This window comes from Jaminaea rosea (genome assembly GCF_003144245.1).
Source record: "Jaminaea rosea strain MCA 5214 unplaced genomic scaffold BDZ90scaffold_1, whole genome shotgun sequence".
Classification (NCBI taxonomy): Eukaryota; Fungi; Basidiomycota; class Exobasidiomycetes; order Microstromatales; genus Jaminaea; species Jaminaea rosea.
This window is the reverse complement of record NW_020289975.1, coordinates 1,925,844-1,953,056: the sequence shown is the minus strand read 5'-3', so window position 1 is coordinate 1,953,056 and position 27,213 is coordinate 1,925,844. Positions and strand designations below refer to the sequence as shown.

Below are 27,213 nucleotides of genomic sequence, written 5' to 3'. Positions count from 1 at the left end.
GCGCGGTGCCATAGCTGGGGTCAATCGACGCGGGCGCAATGGCGAACCAGGGGAGGCCGAGGAGGAGGACGCGCTCACAGACGACGAGGCGGATGACGAGGCAGCTCGAGCGTGGGCTAGCGAAGAACGCAGTCATCGCGGCTCCCTTTCAGACGATGAAGCTTCGTCACTACGCGGCTTCAGGGATCGAACAGATCATCGAGCCCAGCAGCGAGGCAACGGGTACAGCTCGGTGAGGCAGGGCAGCAAAGCTTCGAGAATATTGGGACTCGGCGGCAGCGGTAATGGCAGTGTACGGCTCAGCGGGGCTGCTGGATCGGGCACAGGAGGGGCAAGCATCACTGACTCGCTTGCTGGCGGCATCAGTAGCCTCTGGGGAAAAGCCACTGGTCAGCGTGGTTGATAGACAGTCAGCACTGTGCTGCCTCACGTTCCACTCTTTTCTTTTTGGTAAATAATGGAGATTGTCACCGGTGGCCTGTCAATCTTCGGCCAGCAATCAGTGACCGCGTACAAGCTTCGTCACATTTCATGCTGCGCGCGCGGGAGAACAGGGCAATTGCCGTGCGATACGATAAGATTAAGCAGTGGCTCGACGGAGCTTCCGACGGACGATTCCAAAGCACGCATAGATGCTGGACCGACTTGGCGTCTCAATACATGAGCAAGCGAGAGCCCTTCTCCCACCGTGTCAACGATCCTCGCAACTCCTCCCACGGCAACGCTCCTGCGTCTACGAAACCTGCGACGATCCTGCATCTACGAGCCCTGCAACACCTGCTTCGCAAAGGCCACACCCATGGTCTGGACCTGCGAGTTACCTGGGTACGTCAGGTGCGTCGGCGTAATCCCGAAGCCGCTGGCTGTGAAGCATACTCCGTCACCAACGAGGCAGACGTCCTTGGTCTTGCTGACCCAGTTGTCCGGAATCGTCTGGAGCATGACTGCCAGTCCCGAGGCGCCAGCGGTTGTCTTGCCACCGGAAGCATCGACGTTGCAGGCGAGATTGGGCTTGTGGCGCGGGTTGCCGATGAGGAAGACGCCCTTGACTGCGTCGAAGTTGGCGCCGGTGAGCTTGGGAAGGGCGTCCACGGTAGCGGCAGCTCCCTGCGAGTAGCCCTCGAGGAAGAAGCAGTGCGAAGGGTCCGAGCGGAGCGTGTTCTGGACTTGGTTGACGATCTGTTGAGGCGGCGATGGACGGTGTAGAGTCAGTGTCCTGTCAACAGGACTCGCGCTTGCTACTCACGTTGGTGGTGCCCATCGCCGAGTTCTGGGAGAAGTCAGCAAGGTAGACGGTGTCGTACTCCTTGCCACCTGGGATGGCCGAGAGGATCTGCGAGTTCATGGTGCGGAACCCGGCGGAGGGGCCTTGGAGCTCGCCCGTACCACGGGTGTCGATGATGGCTGGCGCGACAGCGGGCGAAGTGCAAGTTGCATCAGCACATGGGTGTGACAGGCCTTTTACTGGTCTCGCGTCTCGAACTCACTGTAAGCAGAGCAGCCGGCACGCTCCTTGAGCTCCTGGACGGGAGCGGCAAAGGCAGCAGTGGCGAGGACAGTGAGCTGGAGGAGGGCGGACGCGATCATGACGATGAGGATGGGCGTGGATAGGTTGCTGGCAAATCGACTTCTCCATCCAGCTGAGGCCGCCTTTATACCACATCATGCCTTCCCTGAATCGGCGTGACACACCATTCGCTCCGTCGTGTTTGATCTCAGAGGTACCCGAGATGGCAATACCCAGAGTCATTGATTCTCTCCTCTCCTCAGCGGTACGCACGACACGCACGACGCCGGCACGATACGCACGTACGCACGTTGGCGTACATTAGCGCTGTCTGGAACAACAAGCTCTACGCAACGCAACGCAGCTTCTTGTCGTCGGCCTCTGGCTCGACCCAGTTGGCGTCTGGGTCTTGTCTTGCCCTTGTCCGACGATGACAAGCAACGCCGCGTTGCCGTCGGTCAACCATATTTCTGGGTGCGGAGGCGAGACCGAGCTTGAGTTGACGTCCTTGTCGGCCGCATCAATCCTAGCGCGCCCTGCGCCGGCCGGTCGACCGTTGGTTGCTACATTGCCTCACGATCCTCATGACCTCGCTCTAGGTACTCTGCCTTTCGGAGGGTCCGGGAGGCAAGGGCTCAAGGGTGCTACTGACGAGCCTCGACGTCCATCTTTCCCGTCGCTTAATCGCTGCTTCCTCTTCGACAATATCAATGAAACGTACTTGAGAGTCCGGGAAGCATATCAAGGAGTTTATGCGGCCATGCGAGGGCGACGGCGGGCTCCGAGCGAATCGCACGCGGTACTCGTCGTCGCTGTAGGCTCTATGCCGGCGAAAAGGCGGAACAGCCGCCAGGGCGAATGGAGACTCGGTTGCAACTGGCAACTTTGGAATTCCCTTCCGATCCGGCCGATACGAAACACGCCCAGTCGGCCTGAGCCTCGCTTTCGAGGTTGCGGGCCTGCATCTTTGTTGCCTTGCCTCATCCCACTTCATCCGCGATCCGCAATCCATCAGACTCGACTCGACTCGACTGGAGGGAGGCACACCCAAGTGTCGTACTTCGGCCAAAGCCGTCTTCGAGTCTGGTCTGTAAGGCCGTCACCCATCACTACGCTCATCGAATTTGACCAGCGGAGTCCGAGGAGGCTGCGCTCTTCCTTTCTTCACCCCCAGCAATGGAGGACCCGGCTGAGATCGCCGCCGTGTGTCAGGAGTACGTGGCCTCGCTCGACAATGTGTCCCACGAGGTCACCCACATCTTGAAGGAGATTCAGCACAAGGATGCCAAAGTTCAGGTGAGCACATGAGTGGAGAGCAGATGTGCGATCCAAACCTGACCGACTCGATTTATCGTCGCCGTCACGCTACCATCAGGACCTCCTACCCAAAATCGCAGCAAGGGAAGGCCAGCTGCGCGAGCTCCTCAACAAGGGCAGTCCGGGCGCACCAGCTTCTGCTGGGGGTACAGCCGCTGGTACATCAGCACCCAACAACGCCAACGGCGGCGGCCCTTCTTTGCCATCAGCCCCAAATGGCGCTACCTCCCCTACATCACCAACACAGCCCGGCAGTTCAGGGCCTAATGTCTTCACGGACGCAGACAAGCAGCGCGCAGACCGTCTTCTAGACCGCATCAAGCACGAGTATCGTCGAGTTGACGACTTCTCGTCGCAAAAGGAAGCACTAGCACAACGCCTGTGGCGCATCATTCACGCGCATACCGCAAGGCTGCAGGATACCTTCGATAAAGTCAGCGAGCCCGTCATGAATGTCGCGAGGAGCAACGTAGCGCAGGCTACGGGCTTGAATCCATTGAGCTCGACGATCAGCTCTGCAACGCAGGGAAGCGCTATTCTCGGGGCTATCGCAGCTGCGTTTGGTGCAGGTGGGCCCGGGGCCGTAGGGGTTGGAGCGATTGGCGGATCAGGAGGCGGTGTAGGAGCGAGACTTGATGAGCCAGCCGGCATGAAGCGCAAGGGCGGACTAGGTGGTATGGCATCGCCTGCGGCCGCAAGTGGCTCTTCTTCGCGACTGGTTGGCACACCAGCACGAGGACGTGGTGGTGCATCGTTGGAGCGCACTACGCCAGGCGCGGCAGGTTCCCCTGGTGCGGACTCACCCTCACGCGGCTATGGCTCCTCGCAAGCCACGTATGGATCAGGAGGCAGCGCTGGTCGACCGCGCAAGTCCGGTTTGGGAGGCAACAAGGCTCGCGGCGGTAGTGTCGTAGGCAACTCTGCCCTCTCCAACGTCTTTTCCGCCTTCGATGAGGGAGCCGGCGGGGATGACGACTCCAGCCTCGCTCGTCGCGGCGGTTCCGCAGGAGCTTTCGACGATGGCGTCGGCGGTACTCTTGGAGACATGGGCGGCGCAGCAGGCGATGAAGACCGCGACGAGACGCTGTACTGCTTCTGCCAGAAGATCTCCTACGGCGAGATGATTGGTTGCGACAGCGAAAACTGCCGCTACGAGTGGTTCCACCTCGATTGCGTGGGAGTCCACCCACCTTTGCCGGAGCAGTGGATCTGCTCGGACTGCTTGGCCAGGCAGGCGGAAGAGGAAGAGACCAAGAAGAAGGCGAGCAAGGACAAGGCTGTCAAGAAGGAGAAGAAGGAGAGGGACGGGAGTGCCGATCCTGGAGCCTCGAGGGGAAAGAAGGAGGGAAGCAATGGGCCAGGCGCGAATAAGAGGAGAAAGAAGAACTGAAGGTCGCGTGCGACGGAGTACTGTACATTTCATGAAAGAGCGTTTCCGTTGATAGGTCATCACTGTAAATCTTCACATAAATACCACATCCCCATCGTCATCATCGTCCCCTACGATCGTCCGCCGCTCAGAGGCTCACCTTGGCCACCATCGTTTTCGGCAGCCGCTACCACCCCGCTAGCACTACTTTGCTTCCTATCCATTCCTCCGGGTCTGGCGGCCCTCTCTCTCTCCTTCTCCTTCTCCTTCTCGACAGCCGCTCTCCTTCTGATCTCCTGCCAGACCTCATCCTTCTCCTTCTGCTTACGCTCCCTCTCCTCCTCTTCGCGCTTCTTCCTCCTCTCGCGCTTCTCACGCTTCTCCCGCTCCATAGCCGCGAGGCGATCGCGCTCTGCTGCTTGTTGGCGAGAGACTTCGGCTTGCTGCTGCTTTTGGTAGTCCAGATAGCGTCGTTCAGCTTTGCTGAGTTTGGCGGATGAGGGAGGCGTGTCGTCTTCGCGGCTTGCAATCGCGGAGGACTCGACGCCGTTGGCATGGCTGTCGGCGTCGTGAAGCTGCACTTCGGTAGGGTTGGAGGCAAGCTCCTCGACTCCACCGTCGCCATTCGCGTCCTCATCAGCCGTCGCCTTTGGCACACTTGTCTTGGAACTCTTCCTCCCAAATCCACCGAGTCCCAGACCTGGCGCAGCCAGCCTAGCCAAACGACTCGTACCACCCTCCTTCTTGGATGTGCCACTACCATTGCTCTCAGCGCCCGTGCTGGCAAGCCTGCCGTTGCCGGAAGGACGTCGCGCAACCACGACGGGCGACACAGAGCGTGATGTCGTGGGCGTAGGCGTGCCTGCTCCGGGTGTACCGGCATCGCTGGAGGAGGGCAAACGTTCGTCAAGCGTAGGTCGTCTCTGGGGCGCATGTCCATTTTGAACTTCGCCAACGCCTCTATTCGAGCTTTCTTTGCGTCCCAGGGCTGGTGCTCCCCTTCCCACGTCCGCAGGCGTCGGCATGGGAGGCAATGTCTCTCGCTGTCTCTCACCCTGCGCTCCAGGGAAGGGCGCCAAGTTGGTTATAGGTGGGAGGACAGGCGGCTCGGGTAGCTCGACGCGCTCTCGCCTTGGCTTGTTGGCTGATGAAGAAGAGGCCTTGCGCTCTTTGCCGCCTGCGGGGCGCGAGGCCTTCGGGACAGGTGCAGGCGGCGAGACAGGTGGAGAGGATAGAGGGGCGACCGTCTCTTTCTGAGCTGACGGGTCGGGGCTGCTCACAATCGCAGACGACTCGGTGCCGTACCCTCCGTTCGCTGCAGCTTGTAGCGCCGCCCTCGCCGCCGCTGCCCGCTTCTGTGCTGCCTCGACAGCCATTCTTGCCGGCTCACCAGCGTCGCCGCCCTCCTCTCCGGCTACCTCTTGACTCCTCGTCCTTCCATGCTGGGATACCTTTCTCTTGTCTTCCGCGGTACTATGCGAGGAGGATTGCCTTCTCGGCGGCTTGGAGCGATGCTGAACTTCCCCACCTGCAGCCGTGAAGCTCGCAAAGGCCTTGGCGTTGCCGTAATCGCCTGCCACATCAGAGGACGATGGAGTCCCGTTGCCTGCCTGTGCCGCGGGGCCGGCATGACCCATTGCAGCATTCGAGCCTCGCCCTACGGTACCTTGTACGCCTGGGCCGATGACGAGAGCGGTGAGGGGCATTGAGTCCGCACCGCCGCCTGTGCTGCCGTTGGACGTGCTGCCGACGGCAAAGTGGCTTGCGGTGGCAGGGGAGGGAGGGGTGGCTCCCGAGGCGTTGCGGTCTGTTGCAGATCCGCTTCTGATGGGAGCCAATCTGGAGGCGCTGGCTTTGCGCTGAGCAGGAGGCGGAGGCGGCGCAGCCGCAGCACTTGACGAAGGAGCTGGTGTGTTTGCGGAAAGGGGCGGTGAGACAAGTGGGACTAGACTGCTCTGCGCTGGAGCAGAAGGGCCTTGATCGACGCTGGTCGATTTGGACTTGCGCTGCTTGGCAGGAGGCTGCTTGTAGGTTGTCGCAGATGGGATGGCCGCGGGAGGCTCAACGCCCATGCCCAGGCCGAGCGGCCGTGATGGACCAGCCAATGCTGGATTGGACGTAGCTCTTGCAGCTCTCTTTGCCTCTTTGATCTCAGCGGGTGTAGAATTGGTAACAGCTCCTGCCGTCACCACTCGTGGTCCATTTGCATAGCTTCGCCATTGGCGAGCGTGGAAATTGACATTAGGCTGCCCCTGAACGCTCGAGCTATGGCTTGATGGCTCTGCGGCGCGCTTGACGTTGACTTGGGAGTACGGAGGTGGGCTGGAAAGGGTCCCTGCTCGTGTGAGGGCTCCAGCTGGTAGAGCGTAATGATGGTTGGCGGCGAGCGTGGGCAGGTGAAGGTCGGCAAGGCTGAATGCCGGCTTGAGGCGGATCCTGATAGCGGGAAGGCGGGGCGTCAGCGCGACTGTATGCTACTAGTGTGACTTGCGACACTCACAAGACTTCATCGTCAGCCTCCAATAGCCCACAGTCCGCATCGTCGGCTAGCTCAAACCCCTCCATGTCATCCTCGACCCCTTCGCCGATCCTATCCCTCGTCTCGGGCGCAATCAAGACATTCTGACGCAGCTCCAATGCAATCATCTCCATTCGCCAGCCGTGAATAGTCCTCAGCTTGAGAAGCTCGGACTCTGTCATGGGCGCAGTGGAGGATCGTTCATTGACCTCTCCCGTGAGCAGGCGGAGTACTGAAAGCTTGAGGCTGTCCCCTATTGTGGAAGAGGCCGCAGGGATTGGGTGAGGGCAGGTGAAGAGGGGCAGCGGGGCTTTGGAGCGGAGCCGGATCAAAGGAGCGGGCCCACCGCCTGGCGGCTCGCTGCCGCCGAGTCTGCTAGGCCCAGCCTGGGCCATTGCAGTCGAGAATTATGATGGGGGGTAAATGATGATGACGATGGAGGGGGATCGTAGGGCCAGACGGAGAAGTTGGTCGCAGGTCCCTAGCGACTCGCGGCTTGGATAGAGGCCGGCCGCGGCGGCGATTGCAGCGCGGGCGAGTTGAGTTGGGTCCGCCTTCGTCATGGCGCAGCCAGGCGCGCCAATCCTCCGAGCCGCATACGACTCGGCGAAGCGGCGAGGCGAGGCGAACAGCAAGCTCCTCATGATGGTCACAAAATAACAAGACTTGCGAAGGGTTTTGGCATTGACAAGGCAAATAAGGGCTTTCAATAAGACGCGCGAGCAGGATGGCGGGCGACGCAATGACCGAGCACGCGCCTCTCTATGAGGGTCTGTGACGGCAGAGAAGAGCAATAAATACGAGTACGGGGCTCGGAGATTGTCTGTTGGGAATGGTGAAATATCGGCGGGCCGTGTGAGGGGGAAATGACAGTCGAATGCCTACTGGAGCCAGAGCCAGGACTATGAGTGGTTAGGAGCGCGAATGCTTGCTAGGGCAACGGCCGGGGGCCTTAAGTACGCTCGCCTTCTTCGGCTGCTCTTCCTTGCACGATCCGCCGTGGCAAGGATCGATTGGCCAAGGCCCGTTGGGGATAGCGACCCGGTGCGGGTCGTCTGCAGGACTTGGGATGGTAGGAGGATTCACGGTCGTCGTACTATTGCTAGGAGGACCGACGGTGGGAATCGGAATCGTCGGAGTGCCAGTGGTGTTGGTGGTGTTGGTGGTGTTGGTGGTGTCGGTAGGAGGGTTGGTCACCGTCGTGTTCGTCGTCGGACCGGTATCAGTGGTAGTTCCGTTGTTGGTGGGGTCGGTGCTATTTTGAGGAGTACCAGCGGTGCTGGGAACGCTCTCCGAAGGCTGCTTCGACTTGAGGCCGATGCGCTTGTTGACAGGATCGAAGACTGTGTAGGTGCTGAAGAAGAAGGGCTGCCCGATGATCCAGTCGGTGAGGCCATCAACGCCAAATAGCGACAAGACACAGCCTCCTTCTTCGCGCGGTGTCGTGCTTGTCGGGCCCGTCACCGTAGCCGTTGCCGAGCCGAAGACGAAATCCAGGGTCGCTCCCTTGTAGCAGCCGACGTGTGCGCCGACGTTACCGACGTCATCCTCGATGATCTGCAGCCCCATCGCCTTGAAAAGCTTGAGTACATCGTCTTTGGGGCCGAGGATATGATCGGTACCGCTGTCGATGGTACCCGATATAGTTTGGCCATTGATGGTTCCGGAGAGCGACCAGTAGCCGTCCTCACCGATGTTGGTGAACCCAACGCCCGCTGAGTTCACCGCAGAGTTGACGTCGATGCTACCTCCTTTGGTACTAAGGTCGATCGCAAACTGCTTCAGCAAGCCAGTTCTGACGCTTCGCACCATGAAGGGCTCGAGCCTCTTGTCGCCCGTGTTCAGAAAGAAGGTAGAGCTGCCGTCGTAACCGAGACCAAAGACGCCAGAAGGGGGTGGCTTGAGGTCTTCTGCGATCAATGAGCCCGTCGTTGTTTTGCCGACGGCGAGATTGGGGATTGTGATGCCAAGCGCTGTGACATTGTCGAGGTAAATGTCGCCTTGGACATCGGCGCCTGGTGCAGGGCATGGGACCAAGGATTAGGAATGCGACTCGGACTCGACGCTACTTCCTCTACTCACCCCCTCCGTAGGCGGCGTGAAAGCGCTTGCCAGTGTTCGATTCGGGTGGCCCAATGTAGCCAGCTTTGGAGTCAAGCAGAATGTCCGAGGAGCCTGTGTGACGGCGGAGCAGCGAGGGCCCAGGGGCAACGAGGTGAAAGCAGGAGGCAACGGTGAGCGGTGTCACGGCGGCTGCGATCACCCTCTGGCCCGTTTGTGCGCTTACCCGTGTCAGCCAAGGGCTCGTAGGACTTGCCGCCAATGGTAATGGGCAAACGAAACTCGCCCCCGCTCGGTAGGACGCGGTACTTGGTTCTACCGTTAGGCGTCGTCATCCTGAAAGCGTGGATGAGCTTCTTGTCGCTGGCTTTGGGCTTGTCGATGACGGGTACGTGCTTCAGTGACAGGCGAGTGGCCACAAAGCCTACAGTCTCGTTGATGACGGCCTTGATGACATCGCCAACGACGTCTCTGGCGGTGTCCTCAGCAGCCTTGAAGTCAAGGCGGGATGCGAGCTCAGCGTGGCTGCGCGTCTTGCGGACGACGAAGCCATGATCAGAGGAGGTAGTGGGGGTCTTGGCCAGCGTCAAGGACAGTGAGATGGAAAGGAGTGTGAGCGCTGTCAGTCGGTAGAGGCGCATGATGACTTCGTGAAGTTGTGGTGGTAGCGTGGGCAAGGAGAGAGGGCAAAAAGAGCGTGGTTTCGGTGTTTTGAGGAAAGCGTCTGGTGGGTAGGAGGGGAGAAAGCGAGATTGCGGCGGTGGACAAGGGGCTAATTGCTTGGGCCGTCGTCGCGGGCCCTCGTGAACTGGTAAAGCGGGCATGGAAGAGCGAGCGGCGGGTCATCAATGGTTGATGCAATCAATCAGTTGCCGCAAGCGCGCAGCTCGGCGGTGCGTAACAAAGTCGGCACGGCGCACGGCGCACGGCACGGTAGTGAGCGCAGAGGTCGATGGGTGGTTCGGTTGGATTTGCAGATACAATTCCAAGTGAAGCCCGAGGATGACGATGGATGCCGCAGGGAATACGGGGGTAGCGCGTGGCGCGGCGGAATTATTAAGTGAGTGCGTGTCGAGCTAGCCTACCTCCTCCGCTTGGTACGACCATTGTTCTTGGTGCCTTGCTTGGGCTTCCATCCCTTTGCTTTGCGCCAAGTCTCTCTTCGTGACTCTCTAGTGCCCGAGGTTGAGATCTTCTTGGGCTCGGCGCCGTCTTCTTGAAGGAGGTGATGGGCAGAGACAGGGTAGGAGAAGCGTGAGGTGAGCACGAGTTCAAAGTACTGGTCTGGGTATCACGAAAGCAGGCGCTCTAGCTGCTTCGCCACCGCCACCTCGTCATCACCGGCACGGATGTCATCTGGATCGCAGAGTCCAAACAGCGCCCACATCACGTCCTCGGCGTGCTCGCCACTCGATGCCACAAATGGATACCAACCCTTTGTCTCAGCACCTGTCACATCAGTTTCTGATGGCTCCTCGGCCATCTTCTCGTCGTCTTGAGTGCCCTCGAGCTGGTCTGCATCCTCCTCTGCGACGGTCTTGCCATGCTTGTTCTTTTCCTGGAGCCTGCCGGACGTCTGGGCTAGGCGGGCTGCTTGGACGACGGCATAGTCTGACTTGTCATTGTAGCGCTTTGCGTTACGTGCCGCAACCTTTGAGCGGGCGCGGAGTGACTTTGCCATGCTGATGAGGAGGGTGGCTGGTGAAGTTGAAGAGAGGAGATGGATGGATGGCAACAGTGGCTGGGAGTGCTCTCGACTGAGCTCAGGAAATTTGATTCCACTCCCGCTCGCCGTGCCCCCCACCGTCTCCGGCTCGCGTGGCAGACGAGAATAGCCGTGCGTCTTCCGGCTGCTCAGCCAGCTTCTTCCTTTCACTCCACAAGCATCTTCACCTGCTCAGCCGCAAAGATGCCCTTCACTATCAAGGTGCACAATCGCAACCTCCCGTCTGCCGACAAGGCGACGTCTTCTCCGTTCCCACTCCAGCTCTCATTCTCCTCGGCACCCACTCTCGCCGCCCTCAAGGCTGAAATCCACGGCAAAGTCCCGAAGCTCACTCCCTCGCGCCAGCGCATCACCAACGAAGACAAGAAGCCTCTCCTCGATGATGCCCAGCAAGTCAACGTCTCTTCAGGCTCAGATCTCTACGTCAAGGACCTTGGGCCGCAAGTAGCCTGGCGCACCGTCTTTCTCACCGAGTACTTCGGCCCGCTCTTCATCCACCCTCTCTGGTTCTACGGTATTGCCCCTCGCCTCTACGGCAGCAAGTGGCAGCCCTCTGCAGTCCAGGAGGTTGCAATGGGCCTCATTGTGCTGCACTACCTCAAGCGCGAGGTCGAAACCGTCTTTGTGCACCGCTTCTCCGCCGCTACGATGCCGCTGTTCAACATCTTCAAGAACTCGACCCACTACTGGGTCCTCTCCGGGGTCCTCCTTGCGGGAGCCATCTACCACCCCAACCTATGCGAGCAGGCCGTTCGGGGAACGCTTCAAGCCAACCCAGCCTTCATCGCAGGCTGTGCCGTAGTCTGGACGCTCGCTCAGCTGGGCAACTTCCGCTCGCACATGATCCTGCGTTCTCTGCGTAGCGCTGGAGGCAAGGAACGCAAGATCCCGCGAGGATTCGCTTTTGAGCTTGTTTCGTGCCCCAACTACCTCTTTGAGACGATTGCCTGGCTCAGCATCACCATCCTTACTGCCTCGCCCGCTGCGGCTCTCTTCTCGGCAGTTTCGGTGGGGCAGATGGCTATCTGGGCGGCAAAGAAGCATCGCAACTACAAGAAGGAGTTCGGAAAGGAGTACCCGCGTGGAAGGAAAGCAATGTTCCCGCTCGTGTTCTAAGAAAGGGCATGGCAGCAGGAATGTTGAGGGAACATGCGCACGTCACAGCCTCACTAGCGCACGCGCCCCACACCAGAGACAATACGAATTCCATTCATTCCCATCCTCAAGACATCGTAGGCATGGCCACGCTCGCCTTGGTGTCCGTCGCGTCGTCTGCCCTCCACAAGCTGGTGATCGTCTTGGTCGTCGTGAAGAAGCTGAGGGCGTGCTGACCGTAGAAAGACGGCGATTGGCCGAGTACGGAGGCCTTGGAGCCTGACCAGCTGAAGAAGGGAAGCGGTACGGGGATGGCGGCGTTGACACCGATTTGGCCGACATTGACGCGGGTTTCGAATGCTCGCGCCGTGGAGCCATTCGTCGTGAATATGGCTGTCCCGTTGCCATAGCGATTCGAGTTGATGATCTGCGTTGGCGAGGGGAAAAGGTGAGGTCAGATTGCGGTGACATCTCTCTGCACGGCTGGCTGCTATGGCTCACCTCGATCGCCTCATCCAGCGTGTCCGCACGAATCACGTTGAGCGTAGGCCCGAAGATCTCCTGCTCGTATGCATCCATGCCCTTCTTGACCTCGACAATGCTCGGTCCAACGAAGTTGCCATTCGGGTAGTCCTGGCTCTGGTATCCAGTCCCGTCAAGCAAGATCTTCCCGCCTTGCTCCTCGACGCTCTTCGTGAGGCGAATCACCTTCTCTCTGGCTTGCGGCGAGATGAGCGGGCCCAAGTCGGCCCCCTCGTCAAACCCGCTGCCAACCTTGAGGGCCTTAGCTCGCTCAATGAGGTCCGGCAGCATAGACTGCGCCTCTCCTACGAGGACGGCAACGCTCAGAGCCATGCAACGCTGCCCTGCAGCACCGAAAGCAGCCCCCGCGATCGAGTTGAGCGCAAGATTCTTGTTCGCATCTGGCATGATGACGGCGTGATTCTTGGCGCCCATGTTAGACTGAACGCGCTTTCCATTGGCCGTACCGCGATGGTAGATGTGCGAGCCTGCCTTGTCTGACCCAACGAAGGAGATGGCCTTGATGGCTGGGTGGTCGCAGATGCGGTTGACCGTGTCGAAGGAGCCGTTAACGACATTGAAGACGCCCTTGGGCAGGCCGGCTCGTTGTGCCAGCTCGGCGATGATCATCGAGGCACCGGGGACTCGTTCGGAAGGCTTGAGGATGAGAGTGTTGCCTGTGACGGTCGCCATCGGGAGAGTCCACAGGCTGCAAGATAGCAGGACGTCAGTACCTACTGCGCTCATCGATTGCGGCTGCTACGCACGGGATCATCGCAGGGAAGTTGAAGGGGCAGATGGCGGCGGTCACACCCAGTGGCTGCCGCCTCGTGTGCGTGTCCATATCCTTTGACACCTCGATGCGCTGGTCTAGCATCGTTGAAGTGATGCCGCAAGCGACTTCGGCCACCTGCAGACCGCGGAGCACGTCACCTTTGGCGTCGGCAAAGGTCTTGCCTTGCTCCAGGACGATGGAGTTGGCAATGTCGTCCATGTGATCGCGGAGGAGTGCTTGAAGCCTGGCGCGTGGGGGCGAAATGGGTCAGCTTGAGCTGACTGGCAGCTCTCCCTCACCGCCGCACCATCCGCTCACCTGAACATGATCTGCTGCCTGCCCAAAATGCTGGTAGCCGCCCACGCAGGGAAAGCCTCTTCTGCATTCTTGACTGCCTGATTGAATTCTGCCTCGCTCGTCTCGGGGACCTTGCTCAGCACCGTCTGCGTCACTGGATCAGGCACATCGATCCATCGGTCTGCCTTGCTATCAACAAAGGCCCCGTTGACAAAGTTCTTGGTCGTCCCACCGCTCGTCGACGTCCCGCTCCACTTTGACTCGACCTCTTTTGCCTTGGACGCTGCGAGTGATCCGAGGGCTGCGACAGTCGAGGTGGTGTGTAGGCTGCGTATCGACCTCAACGAGGAAGCCGCTAGGGAGCGTGAGGTGCGAGCGGCTAGCATGATGGGCGAGGCGCGGTGATGTGAGGATGAAGGAGAATGGAAGGAAAGGTGAGACGAGGGCGGCTTCCCTTGCCGTGGCTTCCGCACGGAGCCCCGCACCGAACTCGGCGGCTCGGCAAGGCGCCGGCGAGCCAGACAAAGCCCCGCGTTGATCAAGTCGAGCAACTTCGCTTTCTACTTCACAACCAGGTAGACGTGCGACACCCTGCATTTTCGAATGATACGCATCATCAAAGGCCATGCTGGACGTCCGGCACTTATCTTGAGCATCATATGTCCTGCCGCGAGCACTTACGCGCCGCACAGCAAGCCTTGTGATTGCTGTGTGCAAGCTCTCAGCACTCCAAAGAACGTTCTCAATGGGCGTCAAATGGTTGGTTTCTCGATATGGTTGGTCAGGCACGAAATGTGCCGAAGGGTGACCGAGGAGAGGTACCACCGCAGGTGATTAAGCCACGACCGCAACTGGATGTCGTGCCCACAGTCTTCTCTCACATTCGCTCTGGACAGTCTCGATACGAAGACTGCGGCTCGACCTCCTCCCACTGTCCTCCTTTGACTCTCCTCCCTTCACAGACACCGACAGATCCCAGATTGCGTGAAGTGCCAATATCGCCCCCTTTGAAACGACATATCCTTTCCCAACGCCTCCGCAGAAGATGCTCCCGCCCACGCAACCGGCCGGCACGGCTTTGATGCTCTCTGTGCTTCTTTGGTCCCTCGTAGCGCAGGCCACTTTCCTGGGAAGGTGCTTCGGTTCGTGGGACTGCACTGGCAAGGGCCACAAGATCTACGGCCACGCCATTGGGAACAAAACTCTTACCAACTGTCAGAGCTTCAAGTGCGCTGTCATCGTAGACAGGACGTGCAACTCCGGTGAGCACTGACAGTGCCATACGCGTCGTGATGGCTCACCGCCTCATACGAAGCGCGCGGAGATGCTCACTTTCTATCTGAGATGTTGACTGAACTTGAACCGTTATCGCTCTGCAGACGACTGTTCCAATGATTGCGTGACGGATGCTTTCCAAGCTGGTGACTGCATCGCAGACGGTGAGAAGATGAGTCGTGCGGCATCCCGAGTCGTTGCTCACCAGCGTTACCGCCTTTTACCGCCACTCTTTCTGCACATCCCTTCGTCTCGCCTTCTAGCCGACCAGAGGAATCCAGTGCGCTGTGTCCATGTAGGGAGCGCACTTGTTCTCGACGATTAGGGCAAGCTCGAGGATGGATTTCGCTACTCATCCTCCTAATCTTCCAGCCGCAGCTGAGCTGTCATTCACGCACGTTCATTCTCTACCCTGCTCTCATTTGAGTGCCGCCCATCTACTTGTCAGTAGCCTCATGCACTGCTGCGATTCAATGCTCGCTTTTAGAGCGGCATATTGAGGTCAGGGTAGCTCCAATTGCGAACCCTTTCATCAGCAGGGTCATGCAGTTACCACTCCGCAGCTGCAATGTCCAACACGGGCGCAATTGCCATCGTATCTTCCACGTTGACCGCAGATACCATCGTAAAAGGAAGGCAAGGCAACAGCTCGATCTTACCCGTCGCACCCCGTAAATTGCCGTGTAGCTCACTTGCCCGAGCCTCACTGAGCGTTACTTGCCCGCCAAGAGCATGTCCCGCTGACCACAATGATTCACACCTTGACCGCGTCACCGCACCACGTGGCGACCAAGGTGGCCCATGCGAGACGAGGTCATGCGGAGAAGACGGCAATTGAAGCGTCGATGCGGGGAAGCGGGGAAGCGGCATTCAGCTTCCTCTCGCCCTTCCCATTCTTTCCCTCTCATTCCCATCAACTTCCGCCAGGATGCATCCTCAGCAAGCCATCCACAAGCAGTCCATCGAAGATCGTGAGGGCTTCTGGCTCAAGGCTGCTCAGGCTGTCCATTGGCACAAGCGTCCTACTCAGGTGAGACAGACGATGGCGCCTGCAGCTGCCAGCGCACACAGGATCCTCTTCTGACTGTATCCTCCCCTGTTGCCAGGCATATGGCCCTTCTCTTCGTCACGACCCCACCTATGCTCGCAATGGAAAGGTCTGGTTCCCCGATGGCGAGCTCAACACAGCCTTCAACTGCCTTGACCGCCATTGCCTCCGCGAGTCTACGGAGAACCCCTTCGCTAGGCCTGTCACGCCTTCTCCTCACACATCACACCTCGCATACGATCCAGCTTTGGCAAATCGCATCGCCTTCGAGCATGTCTCGCCCTTGCCATGGCAGATGCAGCCAGCCCGCACCGTCACCTACGGCCAGGCACTCGAGGAGGTCCAGACTTTGGCGGGCGTGTTGAAGGCGCGTGGAATTCGAAAAGGAGACACTATCATCGTGTACATGCCCATGATTGTCGAGACGGCCTTCGCCATCCTGGCAGCCGCAAGAGTAGGTGCCGTCGTCTCCGTCGTCTTTGGCGGATTTGCCGGAAAGGAACTGGGCAAACGCATGCTCGACTCTGGCTGCAAGTTGGTCATATCTGCCAGCTGTGGTCTCGAGCCAAAGGGTCCAGTTCCTTACAAGCCAATGGTCGACGAAGCCATCAAAGCTTCGGGACACAGCCCAGCTGCCGGCGTCTTGTTCCTGCGTCGCACCACAATCCGCGAGCATACCCCGCCCACGCCCGACGCTTCGCAGAAGTGGTATGACTGGGATGACGAGATGGACAAGGTGCGCAGGGGCGTTGATGGTAGGAGCAAGTGCTGGTCTTGCCACCCAGTTGCAGCCGAAGATCCACTGTACATCGTCTACACGTCGGGTACAACAGGCGCGCCGAAGGGTGTCGTACGACTCAACAGCCAAGCGGTCCAGATGAGGCACGTCATGGAGCACAGTTGGGGTATGAGCAAGGACGATACCATCTTCACAACCAGTGATTACGGCTGGGTTGTTGGAATGCAGTATTGCGTCTACGGCCCTCTCCTCATCGGTGCCAAGTCGATCATCTTCGAGGGCAAGCCCACCCTCCCGGACGCTTCCATCTTCTGGCGTACGATCGCAAAGCATGGCGTCACTCACTTCTTCAGCGCGCCCACCGCCTTGCGTTCTGTCCGTGCATCAGACCCTGAGTTTTCCCTCATGCGTACAGTGGATCTCAGTACATTACGCGCCACCTTCCTCGCGGGGGAGAGGAGCGAGCCTCAGCTCGTCCGCCAATTCTCGGACATCCTCAAGGAAGTGGCAGCACCTGGAACGGCGTGCATAGACAATATGTGGAGTAGCGAGAGCGGCAGCCCAATATCCTCCTTGATGCTCTCGAGCGCATTCAGTCATGCTCCCGTACGCGCCGGTGCTGCGGGCATGCCTTTACCGGGAATGGCGCTGCGGATAGTCGACGATGCGGGACGCGAAATCTACGAGGACGGCAAGATGGGCAACCTCGTCTTGGCATCTCCACTCTCTCCTTCGTTCCTCGGCGGACTGTGGAAGAACGAAGCTGGTTTCGAGAAAGCGTACTGGGATCGATTCAAGGGCAAGGGCGACTGGTTCGACACGGGCGATTCAGCTTTCTTCGAGAAAGGCTACGTTACGATCTGTGCAAGGAGTGACGACATCATACAAGTCAGCGCACATCGTCTCGGCACAGGCCTTATCGAGCAGGTGGTCAGCGGTCATCCGAGTGTGATCGAGAGTTGTGTCATCGGCGCGCCCGATAAGATGAAGGGACAAACTCCCTTCGCCGTAGCAGTCGCCGCTTCCTCCTCCAGTAATGGCGGCGATGCTCAAGCCTCCGAGATGCTATCGTCCATCAATCAGCACATTCGTGCCGACATCGGCCCCATCGCACAGCTCTCCGCAATCGTCCTCGTCGCCAAGCTGCCAAAGACTCGCAGCGGCAAGACGCTTAGAAGATCGATTCGCGCCATTGTAGAGAATGCAGCGAGGAAGGGTACACCCGGTGAGGCTGACGGCGATTCGCCCATTCCTGTGCCGCCCACTATTGAGGATGCAGAGGTGATACCGGTGGTGCAGAGGGAAATCGAGGCATTCTTTGCTAGGAAGAGGGGCGATGATGCTCAAGATGGTGTCAAGGCGAAGTTGTAGGTTCAAAGAAATCTCATCAATGGTATTGCATGCAAGGAGAAGGTCCGCGTCGTGATACTGCCCTCAACCCCTCTCTCTAACCCTCATTCCAGCCCTCGCAGCGCCAAGTCATAATGTTGCGGCATATGACAGCTGAGCAGCTTCCTCGACATGACGATCTGATCGAAGACCTTGTCTCTCCTCCCACGCAGCATGAATGCCCGTTGCCTATCCGTAGCTTTGGCTACAGAAGGGGCGGGAACCGCAGTTTCCTCGCTCACCGGCGCCGCAATCTCCGTCTCAAAGTGGCTCTGGAGTAGATCCCCCTCCCTGAACAGGTAAACCACCTGCCCGGGAGGGTACAGGTGGACGTTGTGCATGTTCGCCTCAAGCGTCCTCCTTAGCGCCAAGAAGTCTCGCTCCATCTCAGCCTTCGCCTCGGGGTCTCCATCCAGCCTGCCCGCCTGATGCTCGAATGCACGACGCATGACAGTTGCGACTCGCATCGGCGTAGAGCGATCCGAGGGGTCAAAGCCGCGCTGATCCTGTTGAGGAGTGGAGGCGGCGCGTCGTTGCGCTTCTTGGTCCTCGTAGAGGATCCAGGCCGAGGCGTTGCGAATGTCAAGAATTGAGCCGAGTGAGAGGCGGCAGACCAGGTCGTACGAGTAGGCGTACGTCGTGATGAGCGCCGTTGTCATGTCGCCCAGCTCGCGACTCATCGTCGCAGGGCAGCCGTAGCAGTAGGCGTGCAAGCGACGACCGGCGGGGAGACCGGAAGCAGAGGTGGTGAGGCAGGTCTTGGGGTCCGCCCAGAGGATGGCGAGAATTGACGCCACACCGCCGCCGAGGGAATGGCCGGTGATGTCGAGGGAGTACGAAGGGGAGGCCTCCAGTGCGAGACGCACCGCTCGGTGCACGGGTGCGCCGGGCGACCCGACAAGGAGGGATGTCTCGAACATGCCTTCATGGACGACGTGTCGTGCTGGCTCGGGCTGCGCAGCGCTATTGTGCATCGATGTTGAGGCGTCGGTGGCGGGGAACGGGACACCTGCCGCGGACGTCGCAGCTGTGGCAGAAGCCTCTTCCTTCGAGCCTGGGAACGTGAACTCGCGACTCTCGCACGTCAAATCTGCAGCGATGTCGCCCAGGGAGAGACTGCCGCGCAGCACCAGCACGACCTTCTGCGCCTTGTGATCGGTGACGATGTAGTAGCGCGGTTGGCTGGGACGAGCAACAGATCCTGCAGGGCGCGGCTGCTCGGGCGGGTCATCCCGGTGTGGCTGGTATGAGCCTGGGCGGACGTGCTCAGGATCAAGCTGGCTGACGCGATGGAACAGCTCTTCGTCGTGCTCGCCCGAGAGGAGGCCGAGATACGTGTACGCGGACGTTGTTGTGGCTGTATTCGGGGCTGCAGAAGCAGTGGTGGTCGAGGTCGAGGGATCGGCTGCCGCAGATGATCCAGGGGTTCCAGGCGCCGCGGCTCGTGGTGTGAATGCACCGGGCACATCACCGGCGTCGAAGATGACTTGGCCAGAGCTGTCGACCATGGGCCTGTTGCCTGCCCTTGCGAATCTTCGTTCCTCTTCTTCCCGCTCCGTCTCCGTGAGATCCATCATAGCCGCAGCTCGCAGGAATTGCTCCTCATCTTGCTCCCGAGTCAGACCGTCGGCGGGTAAAGGGCCATTATCGCGCAGTCCTTGTGATGCTGGTGTAGGCCGAGGAACGCGAGCAGCATCAGCTTGCTCCTTGGGTAGGGCGCCCAGCCATGCCAGGGCTGTGCCACCGTAGACGGCCAGGACGAGCGAAGAGTAGCGCAGTAGTCCAGCCATGGCCTCACGGTCAGTGAGTGGCGCTACAGAGGTCGCAGTGGGTGAGGTGGTTGTGCTCGACTCATCGGCACTACCCGCTCCCACTTCGGCACCGATCACTTCACCATTCGGCCCAACGGATGCAGCCGTAATGCGGACCGAATTCAACCTCGCCGTCCTCTGTCTCTCCTGCTCGTGCTCGTGCTCGATCTCCTTGCGCATAGCGACTGCGTCAATCTCGCCCAGCTCTTTGAGCATACCCTTCTCGTATTCGCGGCGCGTGACCATCTGAATGCAGATCCACACCAGCAGCGCTCGCGTCACGCCCGTGAGGCCGAATGGTGGCAAGCCGCCGGGAGGGAGAAAGCCGCCTTGCGCGTTCCATTCGCGCTTGACTAGCTGAGCGAACTGCCCGAGTGATCGAGTGACTTCAGATCCTAGCGCTCGTCTCGTCCCCTCCACGCCACTCGAAGCGGCGCCCAGCCCGGCGGAAGTCAAGGCGGATCCAATATCGATACCGCCCAGCGCCAACGTACTGATCAAGTCGTAGAAACCCCCAACACTCGAGTGAGCCAAGGCACCGAATGTTGCCTGCTCTGAGCCGGGAACGGAGCCATTGGCCGAGTCGATGAGGAGGGCAGGGAGTGCCACGGCAAGCTGAGTGAAACGCTTGGCCATTGTAAGTCCAAAGCTCGTCACCCCCCTCGCGACGCTAAAGCCTGCCGACGAGGCGGATGAGGCAGCTCCCAAACCTTGTTCTGAAGCTCGCAACCAGTCGGAGAGCTCCCACTCTCCTTGAGGTCCAGAGCCGACTAGAGGACCACTGCCCGGTGGGAGGTCTTGGATAGGAGCCGCAGGGGAGGGCGAGGAGGGATCCCAATCCGTCGTTGCGGTGCTTAGTATCTCGATTGCCTCTTCCTCGCCTCCGAGTTGGCCATCATCGCTATCCGGGATCTCGAGGACGGCGCGTTGAAGCTCTTCGAGGTCGGCATCGGACTCGGACAGATTGGAGGAAGAGGGTGGCGGGGAGGATGTCGCGGGTGTGGGCGACGACATGGTGGCGAACTGAGGTGGGGAGAACGAGAAGAAGTTCCGTTGCTGCTCTGTGGCTATATGTGTAATTAAGGGGCTACTTTCCACGTCGAAGAGGTGACTGTCGTGCGCTAGTGGCGCTTTCTTTCTCACACGCCGACTGAGCGTTCGATTGCGGGGATGAGTTGGGGTGTTGGTTCGATGGCAAAGAAAGCGGCAATTGAGGCAAAGTGTGGAGGCGTGACGCCCGTGAAAAGTCGCCGAGGGGGACGCGCTAGTCATGGGGGAGTGCCCACAGAGAACAAGCTTTGCAAGTAGTACAATTCCAAGTGGCTTGAAGATCAGTGAGGCGGCAACGATGCTCATCACCGCAACCTTTTGTCTTAACACCGCAGCATCTGCAGCCCCGCCATCTCTCTCACACGAGTCACTCGGCGCCTTTGCGTTTGCATGACTTTGTTCGCATTGCTCTATCCGTCTTCTCAGCTGGAGGGAGCGTACTTTGACTGTTTGCAGACGAATCGGAGAGCGGAGCTCTGTTGTCAGCTTTATGCCCGACAGAAAGCACCTCCTGAACGCCGGCACTCACCATCTGCACCCCCTTGAACTCGTATCCACACCTCTCATAGAAGCCCTTGTTCTCCTCACTACAATCCAAGAACGTCTTGTAGCATCCCAGTCCCTCGCTCACCCCCGTCAAAGCCTCAATGACCCTCTTGCCTAGTCCCTTGCCCTGCGCTTCCTTGCTCACTGCGATGTCCTCGATGTGACCCGCCTTTGCATTGCCGCGCAGGAACTTGAACTCGACGAAAAGCGTTCCAAGGGCAACGACGCGGTCGGTGGACTTGGAGACGATGACGATAGGATAGTAGTGGTCAGGATGTGAGGCCATGAGATCGAAGCGCTCTGACCATGCTGATGAGCCGACATCTGGTGCCGAAGTGAGGACGCGCAGCACGTCAAGGTGGCCTCGTGAGTAGTCGTCTTGGGCGAGGGGTCGGAGGTGAAGGTCTTCAGGCAAGGCCGAGTGAACCTTGGCTGGGATGAGGTTCGGTGTGAAGGCTAGCTTGAGGTCTTTGTCCGCTGTAAAGGGCATGGTAACGGGCGTCTAGGTAGGGCTGTGTGAGCTGAGGAGGTGTTGTTCTCTAGGGTCGAAGTTGGACGGTGGGCGGTGTGCCTTGGAGTTGGTCTCGTGCCCTCGGAACGGAGCCCAGTGGGACGGGCTGCATCCGAACGACGTCGAGGCTGCAACGCCTCTCTCCGCTCTACCAATCCCCCAATTGCCGCTCATGGCTCGTGGAGAGAAGGTGAGAGTGGTGATGATAGAGCATGTTACGCTGCCTATGAGCATAGACTGATCGCAACAACTTCTTTTTCCTTCGCTCCTCGTCAGAAACAATGGTGAGGCAGATCGCCTGCAGCCCCGGAGCCAAGTCTCGTCCGACGTCTAACCTCCATCCTCCCTTCTCCCCTACTCTGTCCAGGCGAGCCTGCCTAGGCTGTCAATTCGTCCAGAGTGCAAGAGAATTCGTCACACATGGCTGCCCCAATTGCGGTGATAGACTGGACGTGAGTCCCTCCGGCGTCTTCCTGACCCCGCGGCCTGTGTCCTCTTGCCTGCGACTAATCACTTTGCTCTTCCCACCTCCGGCTCCTCCTCGCTGCACCCACACAGATGCAAGCAGACGGCCGCCGTGTAGCTCAATGTACCACGGCAGTATTTGACGGCATGATCGCCATGACGAAGCCGGAGGAGAGCTGGGTCGCCAAGTGGCAGCGAATTGGTGAGATCGCGGATCGCCATAACTTCTGCCTCACTTCACAGCTAATCAGCTCTCCTCGTCCGTCTACCTTTCGCGCTCACAGAGAAGAGAGTACCGGGCATGTACGCTGTCAAGGTCACTGGCAGGCTGATGGGAGAGGATCAGGAGAGATTGGGGATTCGGGCTGCTTGAGTCTTGGCGACGAAGGCTAAGCTCGCTCATCCATCCACCAACCTTGTACTTGTATCGACCAATTCGCTATTCCCTGCACATTCTCCTTGCTCGTCGTCCCGACGGCCACCTGTCGCTGAGTCAGGCGAAGCGCCATGCTGATGAGTCTTCATTGAAGGGCTGAGGGATCATGACTAGCTTACAGAGTTGAGGGGCAATCAGGCAGAACGGAACTCGCCACGGGCACGAGAAGGGAGGGACGAGAGCAGCCAACAAATGCCGCGCATCATGATCACGTCGCCAAGCTCCCAGCGAGAGCGTCCAACCATCTCGCCAGATCATCTACTGTCCGCTCCAGATGAGCATGGACATCGTCCTTCCCATGCAGCGCCCACAGATCCAAAGGTTGGGGCGCAGCTGCGGTCACGAGCGGCGATGCGGCCAGAACGCCATTGGCAGCTCCGCCTGCGCTGCCACTGTCAGAATCCACCGACGGAGGTGCAGCCGGACGCAGAGACGCGGACGTGGCCAGTGTGGGATCAGACCCGCCATGCTGCCTTCTTTGGTGGTGCGAGGCAGTGCCCAGTGGCGAAGGTCGGGCCATTGACGTGCTGCCATTGCGCGTCCTCCCTCCGAAACCAGCGCCAGGCGTGGTCGGTGAAGGTGGCAAGAGCTCCGCATTCGTTTCTGCAGCCAGGAAGCCACCACTAGCACTAGGCTGCAAGCGGGCAAGCTGGTCGCGAGCCGTGCTGCGAGGAGCGTTGTTGCTGCCCGTTGACGAAGCGGAGAAGGAGGGGTTCATCCCAGCAGAGGGAGGTGGGATGGGCGGTGGCATCATCATCATTCCCATCTCTGCTCCAGGACCTGCTCGTGAGCGACTACCGCTGCGCGCTCTTGGACCGAGCAGGGAAGGTTGAGCTGGATGCCAGACGCTGGGAGAGACATTGGCACCGCCAGGACCTGCGGGGGCTGAAGTTGGGGCGTTGATGCCGCCATTGCTGATTGCGCTCGCAGTGGAAGGTATGGCCGAAAAGGGAGCGCTGCCACCATAGCCTTGATCGCTGCTTTGCGACCCACTGCTACCGCCTCGCGATCGTCCGTTGCCCGTCATCCAGGGCCGAGGGAGGTCGCCGCCGATGCTGCCATACCCGTGACCATGACTGCTGCCGGCAAGAGGCGAAGGTGGACCCGACGGCTGACGTTGATGGTATCGCCCTCCGCTCTGCCCAGATGTCGCGGAGGTGGTACTCTGTTGGCGGGAGTGTTGGCGGGAGTGCGGCTGAGGCTGGTGATGGCGCTCGACTGGCGAGCTGGAAAGTTGCGCTGCACCAAATAGAGCACCGCCTGAAATGGGAGGAGCAGCCTGCGGCATGGCTTCAGCCTCGCCCCTCATCCCAGCCGCTGGGCTACGCGATGGAGGCAGGGAAATTGCCTCTGCACCGGCCGGAGAAGACGAGGCAGACTGATTGCGAGGAGGCAGAGCGCGGGGGGTGACCTTGGAAGGCGAGTCGTTGCGGCGTGGGGCGGCGACGGTAGCCGTGGGCGTGCCGAAGCGAAAAGGCATTGCACCTGTGCCGGCGAAGCTGGGTTTGCTCTCGGTGCTGGCATTGGTGTTCGTGGGTGTCGATGGGCGCTGCACGTCTTGGGCTGCACCTGGGATCGGTGGTGGCGGCGCGAGCTCCTCATCGTCGTCTTCAGGGACGGCCGCTTGAACTGGCGGCGGCGGCGCCGGTCGAATCTGCGCAGCGTCAAGCTTGGCCAGCGTGCTCTGGATCCCCCCACTCTGCTCCTCATCATCCTGCTGCCCCTCCGGCTGAAAGAGCCGCATCAGCGGATGATCACGGGTGGGAGCGGTCAGCCCCGAACCGTCAATTGTATCTCGCTGATCAAAATGCCACTCGGCATCCCCATCCAGGCCTTCTTCCAGTGCAAACGAATCACGTCCAGCAGCTCCGTCTACCTCGGCTCCCAGCAAGCTCATTCGCATCCCGCCCGCTTTGGTCCAAGCGGTATAAGCCGCGATCAAATCCTTGAGCAACGCCGTACTGGTCTTTGCGCTCCCCTTGATCCACTTGGCCTTGCTCAGCTCATCGGCACTGGGGCGTTCTTTCGCCTCTTCGTTCAAACAGCTAGACACAAAGTCTCGCATGGGAGGCGAGAAGTCCTTGTCCGTAGGCAGACGTGGGGGCTTGTTCTTGGGGATGAGCATGATGGCGCGCATCTGCTCCTGGTCCGCGAGGGGCGGGTTGCCGGTCACCATCTCGTAGATTGTAATGCCCAGACTCCAGATATCGGCAGACTGATCGTACGACTTGCCCGTCGTGATTACTTCGGGGGCCATCCAGTAGGGCGTACCCACAAAGGTTGTCCTCTTCGCTGCGGTGGAAACGAGCGAGGCCGCAACGCCGAAGTCGCAGAGGAGAATCTTGCCCTGGTTGGTGAGCAGAATGTTCGCAGCCTTGATGTCGCGATGGATAACGCCGGCCTTGTGCAGATAGCTGAGCGCCACGAGAGTCTCGCGCACGATAATGACGGCGTACTGCTCCGCAATGGGGCCCGTACGCATCAATGTGCGCACGCTTCCTCCTTCTGCGTAGTCCATGACTATCCAGAGTTCAGGGCCCTTCAGCCAGCAACCCCAGTAGCGCACGACGTTTTTCTGCTCCGCCTCCCGCAGCTGACTGAGCAGCGCGACCTCCCGCTGTATATCGCTCACATCATCGTCGGGCGTGTCGAGGTTGACCACTTTGAGAGCGACAGCCGACCCGCTCGCGAGGTGGACACCGCGGTACACTGCTCCGTATGCGCCGCGTCCGACAAGCTCGAGTTTCTTGAACAAGCTGGTTACGGAAGTTTCGCCGCCACCATTTCGAGGAGGACCACGTCCACCCCCTCCTCCTCCGCCGCCTGGATTGCGACCACCTCCGCCTGCTCCAGCGCCCGCGCCACTAGTATTGCCAGCGCCATGTGCTTTGCGGGATTGATCTCGCCCGCCTCCGCCTCCACCACCGCTACCAGCCCCGCCGCCATGCCCGCCTGCGAAGGGTGCTGATCCTGGTCCGTCGGCTGCATTGGAAGGAGCGGATGTAACGACGGCGGCGTAAGGCAGTGCCATCGGTGCATCTTGTGACGGCCGTCTCGACAGATTTGTCAACCCCAGGCCTTTCTCCTGCGAGGTGCGGCGTGAGTGGCGAAGAGGAGCTGGCTGGAGCTTGAGGACTGCTCGAGACGCCGCGCCAGCTGCTGCTTCGCTCCATGCCGACTTCAATGATGGCCGAGTCGGCGAAGCAGGAGCAGATTCTGTCTGTGAATTGCCTCTCCTTGGCAGTTTCTGCCACGCAGCAAGAGCTTCAGGACCGGCTTGCGTGGCTGCTCGCCGGCGAAACAGCCTACTGCTGAGATTGACTACATGCTCAGTCGGAGAAGTAGGCTCTCCGGACTCCTGGGACAGCGAACATGTGGCCTGGCTCGTCTCACCGATCGTAGGCAGATCCGTCGCTGATTGGCTAGACCGCCGCGAATGGCTTAGGTCGCGGCTGGAGCGCCCTGGCGACTTCTTCAGGTCACGAAGGAGAGTTCGCGGTGGCGTTCGCGGCGGCGTTCGTGGAGGTGTGCCGTAAAGAGAGTCGGTGAGCAAGCCTTCCTCAGTGATCGATTGCGAAGAAGATGTAGAATGTTGGCGCAGGGACACTGCCGAGCCGAACGTTGAATGTTTACTGGGCGGTGTTTTTGGAGGAGTGAAAGTAAGGAGCTGATCGCACGACTGCGATCTCAGCCGCAGCGAGGAAGGCATGGTGGAAGCTCCTGGCGATTGTGCCGGCGTATCTGATGGCGGCGATCTAGGCTCTGCGCTCTTCCTCCGCAAGGCTGCCAGTCCCAGGACGCTCTTCGTTGTGACCTTCACAGCGCTCGAGGCCAGATCCGTGCTGGTGCGGCGTAGTGAGCGAGCCATGTTTGGTTTCGATCCAGGACCGGCTACACTGTCGTCCTCCTCGATGCCTCCCAGTCCCAGCGCCTGTAGCATCTCTCGCTCTCCCTTGCGCAAAGGGCTAGGAGCAACGAGGTTCGGGGTGGCGAAATGCATCCTCTCCTGGCCGTCACTGCCACGAGAAACAACGAGAGCTGAGGAATAGACTGGCAGAGATCGATGGTTGGCCTTGGAGACGAAGCCATGCTGGTCAGAGCGATTAAGGTGCGTTGCGTCGGAGGCGCTACGATGTCGGGACGAGGAGGCAACCCCACTGCGAGCAGCTGTAGACGGGGCGTCGTGTCTTGCTCTGATCGTCTTTTCACGGGCAAGAGATGGTTGATGACCAGCGTCACTAGCCGCTGACACCTGTCCCCTTGAGCTTCGGCGCGAGCTCGTTGATGAGCCTGCGTAGTCTGAGAACGAGCTGCTGGCTCCAACTGCTGACAAGCCGATTGCGTGCTCCAGGTCAGTCGAAGTCCGAAGTGATGAATTCGATGCTGGGCGCCGCTGATGGTTTGGAGAATTGGCTGTGGAGTTCGATTCGTCTGTTGGCCCGGAGTCGAGGGACGCTGGCGAACTTGGGGCAGTCGAGACGATGTCCGAGGACATGCGCCCTGATGACGTGGACTTGAAGTTGGCAAAGGTCGGCATTGAGGGCTGTCGGTGATCTTTTGCTACTGCATACGCTCGTCCAGGGACACCATCAAGCTTCAGCTGCGAGGTCGAAGCATAATGTCCCTCGACGTGCTCATCGAAGCCTGCGAAGGCTAAGCCGTCGAAGTGGCGCAGCTCCTCACGCCTGCGCGACATTGCGACTATCGATGAGCTCAAGATGATGTGGTTATGAGGCCAAGATTGACATGAGGCAAG

At 59.7% G+C, this 27,213-nt stretch overlaps 13 protein-coding genes across 13 annotated transcripts; 5 read left to right on the top strand and 8 right to left on the bottom strand.

Moving 5' to 3' along the window:
• Window positions 1–759: 759 nt before the first annotated feature.
• Window positions 760–1,667, bottom strand: BDZ90DRAFT_273075 (cutinase; the record flags this gene model as incomplete). Its single annotated transcript, XM_025508787.1, has 3 exons — window positions 1,488–1,667; window positions 1,247–1,404; window positions 760–1,179 (listed from the first exon to the last, which is right to left on the bottom strand). Exons 1-3 carry the CDS (start codon window positions 1,585–1,587, stop codon window positions 760–762), a joined length of 678 nt encoding a protein of 225 aa, XP_025365347.1. The 5' UTR covers window positions 1,588–1,667.
• A 1,016-nt stretch (window positions 1,668–2,683) lies between these two features.
• On the top strand, window positions 2,684–4,214 carry BDZ90DRAFT_257796 (hypothetical protein; the record flags this gene model as incomplete). The annotated part of the gene is made up of 2 exons (XM_025508000.1): window positions 2,684–2,803; window positions 2,883–4,214. 2 exons carry the CDS (start codon window positions 2,684–2,686, stop codon window positions 4,212–4,214), a joined length of 1,452 nt encoding a protein of 483 aa, XP_025365346.1.
• On the bottom strand, window positions 3,973–7,178 carry BDZ90DRAFT_229734 (hypothetical protein). The gene is made up of 2 exons (XM_025505192.1): window positions 6,694–7,178; window positions 3,973–6,629 (listed from the first exon to the last, which is right to left on the bottom strand). The coding sequence occupies exons 1-2, from the start codon at window positions 7,104–7,106 to the stop codon at window positions 4,325–4,327; spliced, it is 2,718 nt and encodes a 905-aa protein (XP_025365345.1). The 5' UTR covers window positions 7,107–7,178; the 3' UTR covers window positions 3,973–4,324.
• Window positions 7,179–7,623: 445 nt separating this feature from the next.
• On the bottom strand, window positions 7,624–9,413 carry BDZ90DRAFT_257794 (acid protease; the record flags this gene model as incomplete). The annotated part of the gene is made up of 3 exons (XM_025507999.1): window positions 7,624–8,726; window positions 8,794–8,886; window positions 8,975–9,413. 3 exons carry the CDS (start codon window positions 9,411–9,413, stop codon window positions 7,624–7,626), a joined length of 1,635 nt encoding a protein of 544 aa, XP_025365344.1.
• Window positions 9,414–9,724: 311 nt separating this feature from the next.
• BDZ90DRAFT_22297 (hypothetical protein) lies at window positions 9,725–10,520 on the bottom strand. The gene is made up of 2 exons (XM_025504552.1): window positions 10,207–10,520; window positions 9,725–9,987 (listed from the first exon to the last, which is right to left on the bottom strand). Exons 1-2 carry the CDS (start codon window positions 10,451–10,453, stop codon window positions 9,854–9,856), a joined length of 381 nt encoding a protein of 126 aa, XP_025365343.1. The 5' UTR covers window positions 10,454–10,520; the 3' UTR covers window positions 9,725–9,853.
• Window positions 10,521–10,628: 108 nt separating this feature from the next.
• BDZ90DRAFT_22286 (hypothetical protein) lies at window positions 10,629–11,859 on the top strand. The gene has a single exon (XM_025504543.1). The coding sequence runs from the start codon at window positions 10,682–10,684 to the stop codon at window positions 11,612–11,614; it is 933 nt and encodes a 310-aa protein (XP_025365342.1). The 5' UTR covers window positions 10,629–10,681; the 3' UTR covers window positions 11,615–11,859.
• BDZ90DRAFT_215283 (methylmalonate-semialdehyde dehydrogenase) lies at window positions 11,721–13,573 on the bottom strand (the record flags this gene model as incomplete). The annotated part of the gene is made up of 4 exons (XM_025504217.1): window positions 11,721–12,020; window positions 12,095–12,824; window positions 12,883–13,134; window positions 13,209–13,573. 4 exons carry the CDS (start codon window positions 13,571–13,573, stop codon window positions 11,721–11,723), a joined length of 1,647 nt encoding a protein of 548 aa, XP_025365341.1.
• A 221-nt stretch (window positions 13,574–13,794) lies between these two features.
• On the top strand, window positions 13,795–14,960 carry BDZ90DRAFT_229730 (hypothetical protein). Its single transcript, XM_025505191.1, has 3 exons — window positions 13,795–14,449; window positions 14,567–14,626; window positions 14,726–14,960. Exons 1-3 carry the CDS (start codon window positions 14,233–14,235, stop codon window positions 14,785–14,787), a joined length of 339 nt encoding a protein of 112 aa, XP_025365340.1. The 5' UTR covers window positions 13,795–14,232; the 3' UTR covers window positions 14,788–14,960.
• Window positions 14,961–15,363: 403 nt separating this feature from the next.
• BDZ90DRAFT_22246 (acetyl-CoA synthetase-like protein) lies at window positions 15,364–17,920 on the top strand. The gene is made up of 2 exons (XM_025504529.1): window positions 15,364–15,492; window positions 15,569–17,920. The coding sequence occupies exons 1-2, from the start codon at window positions 15,391–15,393 to the stop codon at window positions 17,618–17,620; spliced, it is 2,154 nt and encodes a 717-aa protein (XP_025365339.1). The 5' UTR covers window positions 15,364–15,390; the 3' UTR covers window positions 17,621–17,920.
• On the bottom strand, window positions 17,614–20,649 carry BDZ90DRAFT_229729 (hypothetical protein). The gene has a single exon (XM_025505190.1). The coding sequence runs from the start codon at window positions 20,461–20,463 to the stop codon at window positions 17,704–17,706; it is 2,760 nt and encodes a 919-aa protein (XP_025365338.1). The 5' UTR covers window positions 20,464–20,649; the 3' UTR covers window positions 17,614–17,703.
• Window positions 20,650–20,745: 96 nt separating this feature from the next.
• Window positions 20,746–21,596, bottom strand: BDZ90DRAFT_236055 (acyl-CoA N-acyltransferase). Its single transcript, XM_025507284.1, has 2 exons — window positions 21,029–21,596; window positions 20,746–20,945 (listed from the first exon to the last, which is right to left on the bottom strand). Exons 1-2 carry the CDS (start codon window positions 21,533–21,535, stop codon window positions 20,922–20,924), a joined length of 531 nt encoding a protein of 176 aa, XP_025365337.1. The 5' UTR covers window positions 21,536–21,596; the 3' UTR covers window positions 20,746–20,921.
• A 132-nt stretch (window positions 21,597–21,728) lies between these two features.
• Window positions 21,729–22,394, top strand: BDZ90DRAFT_257787 (putative SPT4-transcription elongation protein; the record flags this gene model as incomplete). The annotated part of the gene is made up of 5 exons (XM_025507998.1): window positions 21,729–21,746; window positions 21,833–21,840; window positions 21,924–22,008; window positions 22,115–22,223; window positions 22,306–22,394. 5 exons carry the CDS (start codon window positions 21,729–21,731, stop codon window positions 22,392–22,394), a joined length of 309 nt encoding a protein of 102 aa, XP_025365336.1.
• A 2,041-nt stretch (window positions 22,395–24,435) lies between these two features.
• On the bottom strand, window positions 24,436–25,209 carry BDZ90DRAFT_208360 (Pkinase-domain-containing protein; the record flags this gene model as incomplete). The annotated part of the gene is made up of 1 exon (XM_025504005.1): window positions 24,436–25,209. A coding segment is annotated over one exon (774 nt), but the record flags the coding sequence as incomplete, so codon positions are not given.
• Window positions 25,210–27,213: the final 2,004 nt, after the last annotated feature.

Bases quoted from the DNA above. Each gene is read 5' to 3' on its own strand.
- BDZ90DRAFT_229729 (XM_025505190.1), bottom strand. From the start codon at position 20,463: ATGTCGTCGCCCACACCCGCGACATCCTCCCCGCCACCCTCTTCCTCC.
- BDZ90DRAFT_229730 (XM_025505191.1), top strand. From the start codon at position 14,233: ATGCTCCCGCCCACGCAACCGGCCGGCACGGCTTTGATGCTCTCTGTG. The intron at 14,450-14,566 runs GTGAGCACTGAC...ATCGCTCTGCAG, and splicing joins AGACAGGACGTGCAACTCCG to ACGACTGTTCCAATGATTGC. The intron at 14,627-14,725 runs GTGAGAAGATGA...CTCGCCTTCTAG, and splicing joins TGGTGACTGCATCGCAGACG to CCGACCAGAGGAATCCAGTG.
- BDZ90DRAFT_229734 (XM_025505192.1), bottom strand. From the start codon at position 7,106: ATGGCCCAGGCTGGGCCTAGCAGACTCGGCGGCAGCGAGCCGCCAGGC. The intron at 6,630-6,693 runs GTGAGTGTCGCA...TCCCGCTATCAG, and splicing joins GAGGCTGACGATGAAGTCTT to GATCCGCCTCAAGCCGGCAT.
- BDZ90DRAFT_22246 (XM_025504529.1), top strand. From the start codon at position 15,391: ATGCATCCTCAGCAAGCCATCCACAAGCAGTCCATCGAAGATCGTGAG. The intron at 15,493-15,568 runs GTGAGACAGACG...CCCTGTTGCCAG, and splicing joins GGCACAAGCGTCCTACTCAG to GCATATGGCCCTTCTCTTCG.
- BDZ90DRAFT_22297 (XM_025504552.1), bottom strand. From the start codon at position 10,453: ATGGCAAAGTCACTCCGCGCCCGCTCAAAGGTTGCGGCACGTAACGCA. The intron at 9,988-10,206 runs GTTGGTATCCAT...ACCTCCTTCAAG, and splicing joins GACAGGTGCTGAGACAAAGG to AAGACGGCGCCGAGCCCAAG.
- BDZ90DRAFT_22286 (XM_025504543.1), top strand. From the start codon at position 10,682: ATGCCCTTCACTATCAAGGTGCACAATCGCAACCTCCCGTCTGCCGAC.
- BDZ90DRAFT_236055 (XM_025507284.1), bottom strand. From the start codon at position 21,535: ATGCCCTTTACAGCGGACAAAGACCTCAAGCTAGCCTTCACACCGAAC. The intron at 20,946-21,028 runs GTGAGTGCCGGC...GTCTGCAAACAG, and splicing joins AGTTCAAGGGGGTGCAGATG to TCAAAGTACGCTCCCTCCAG.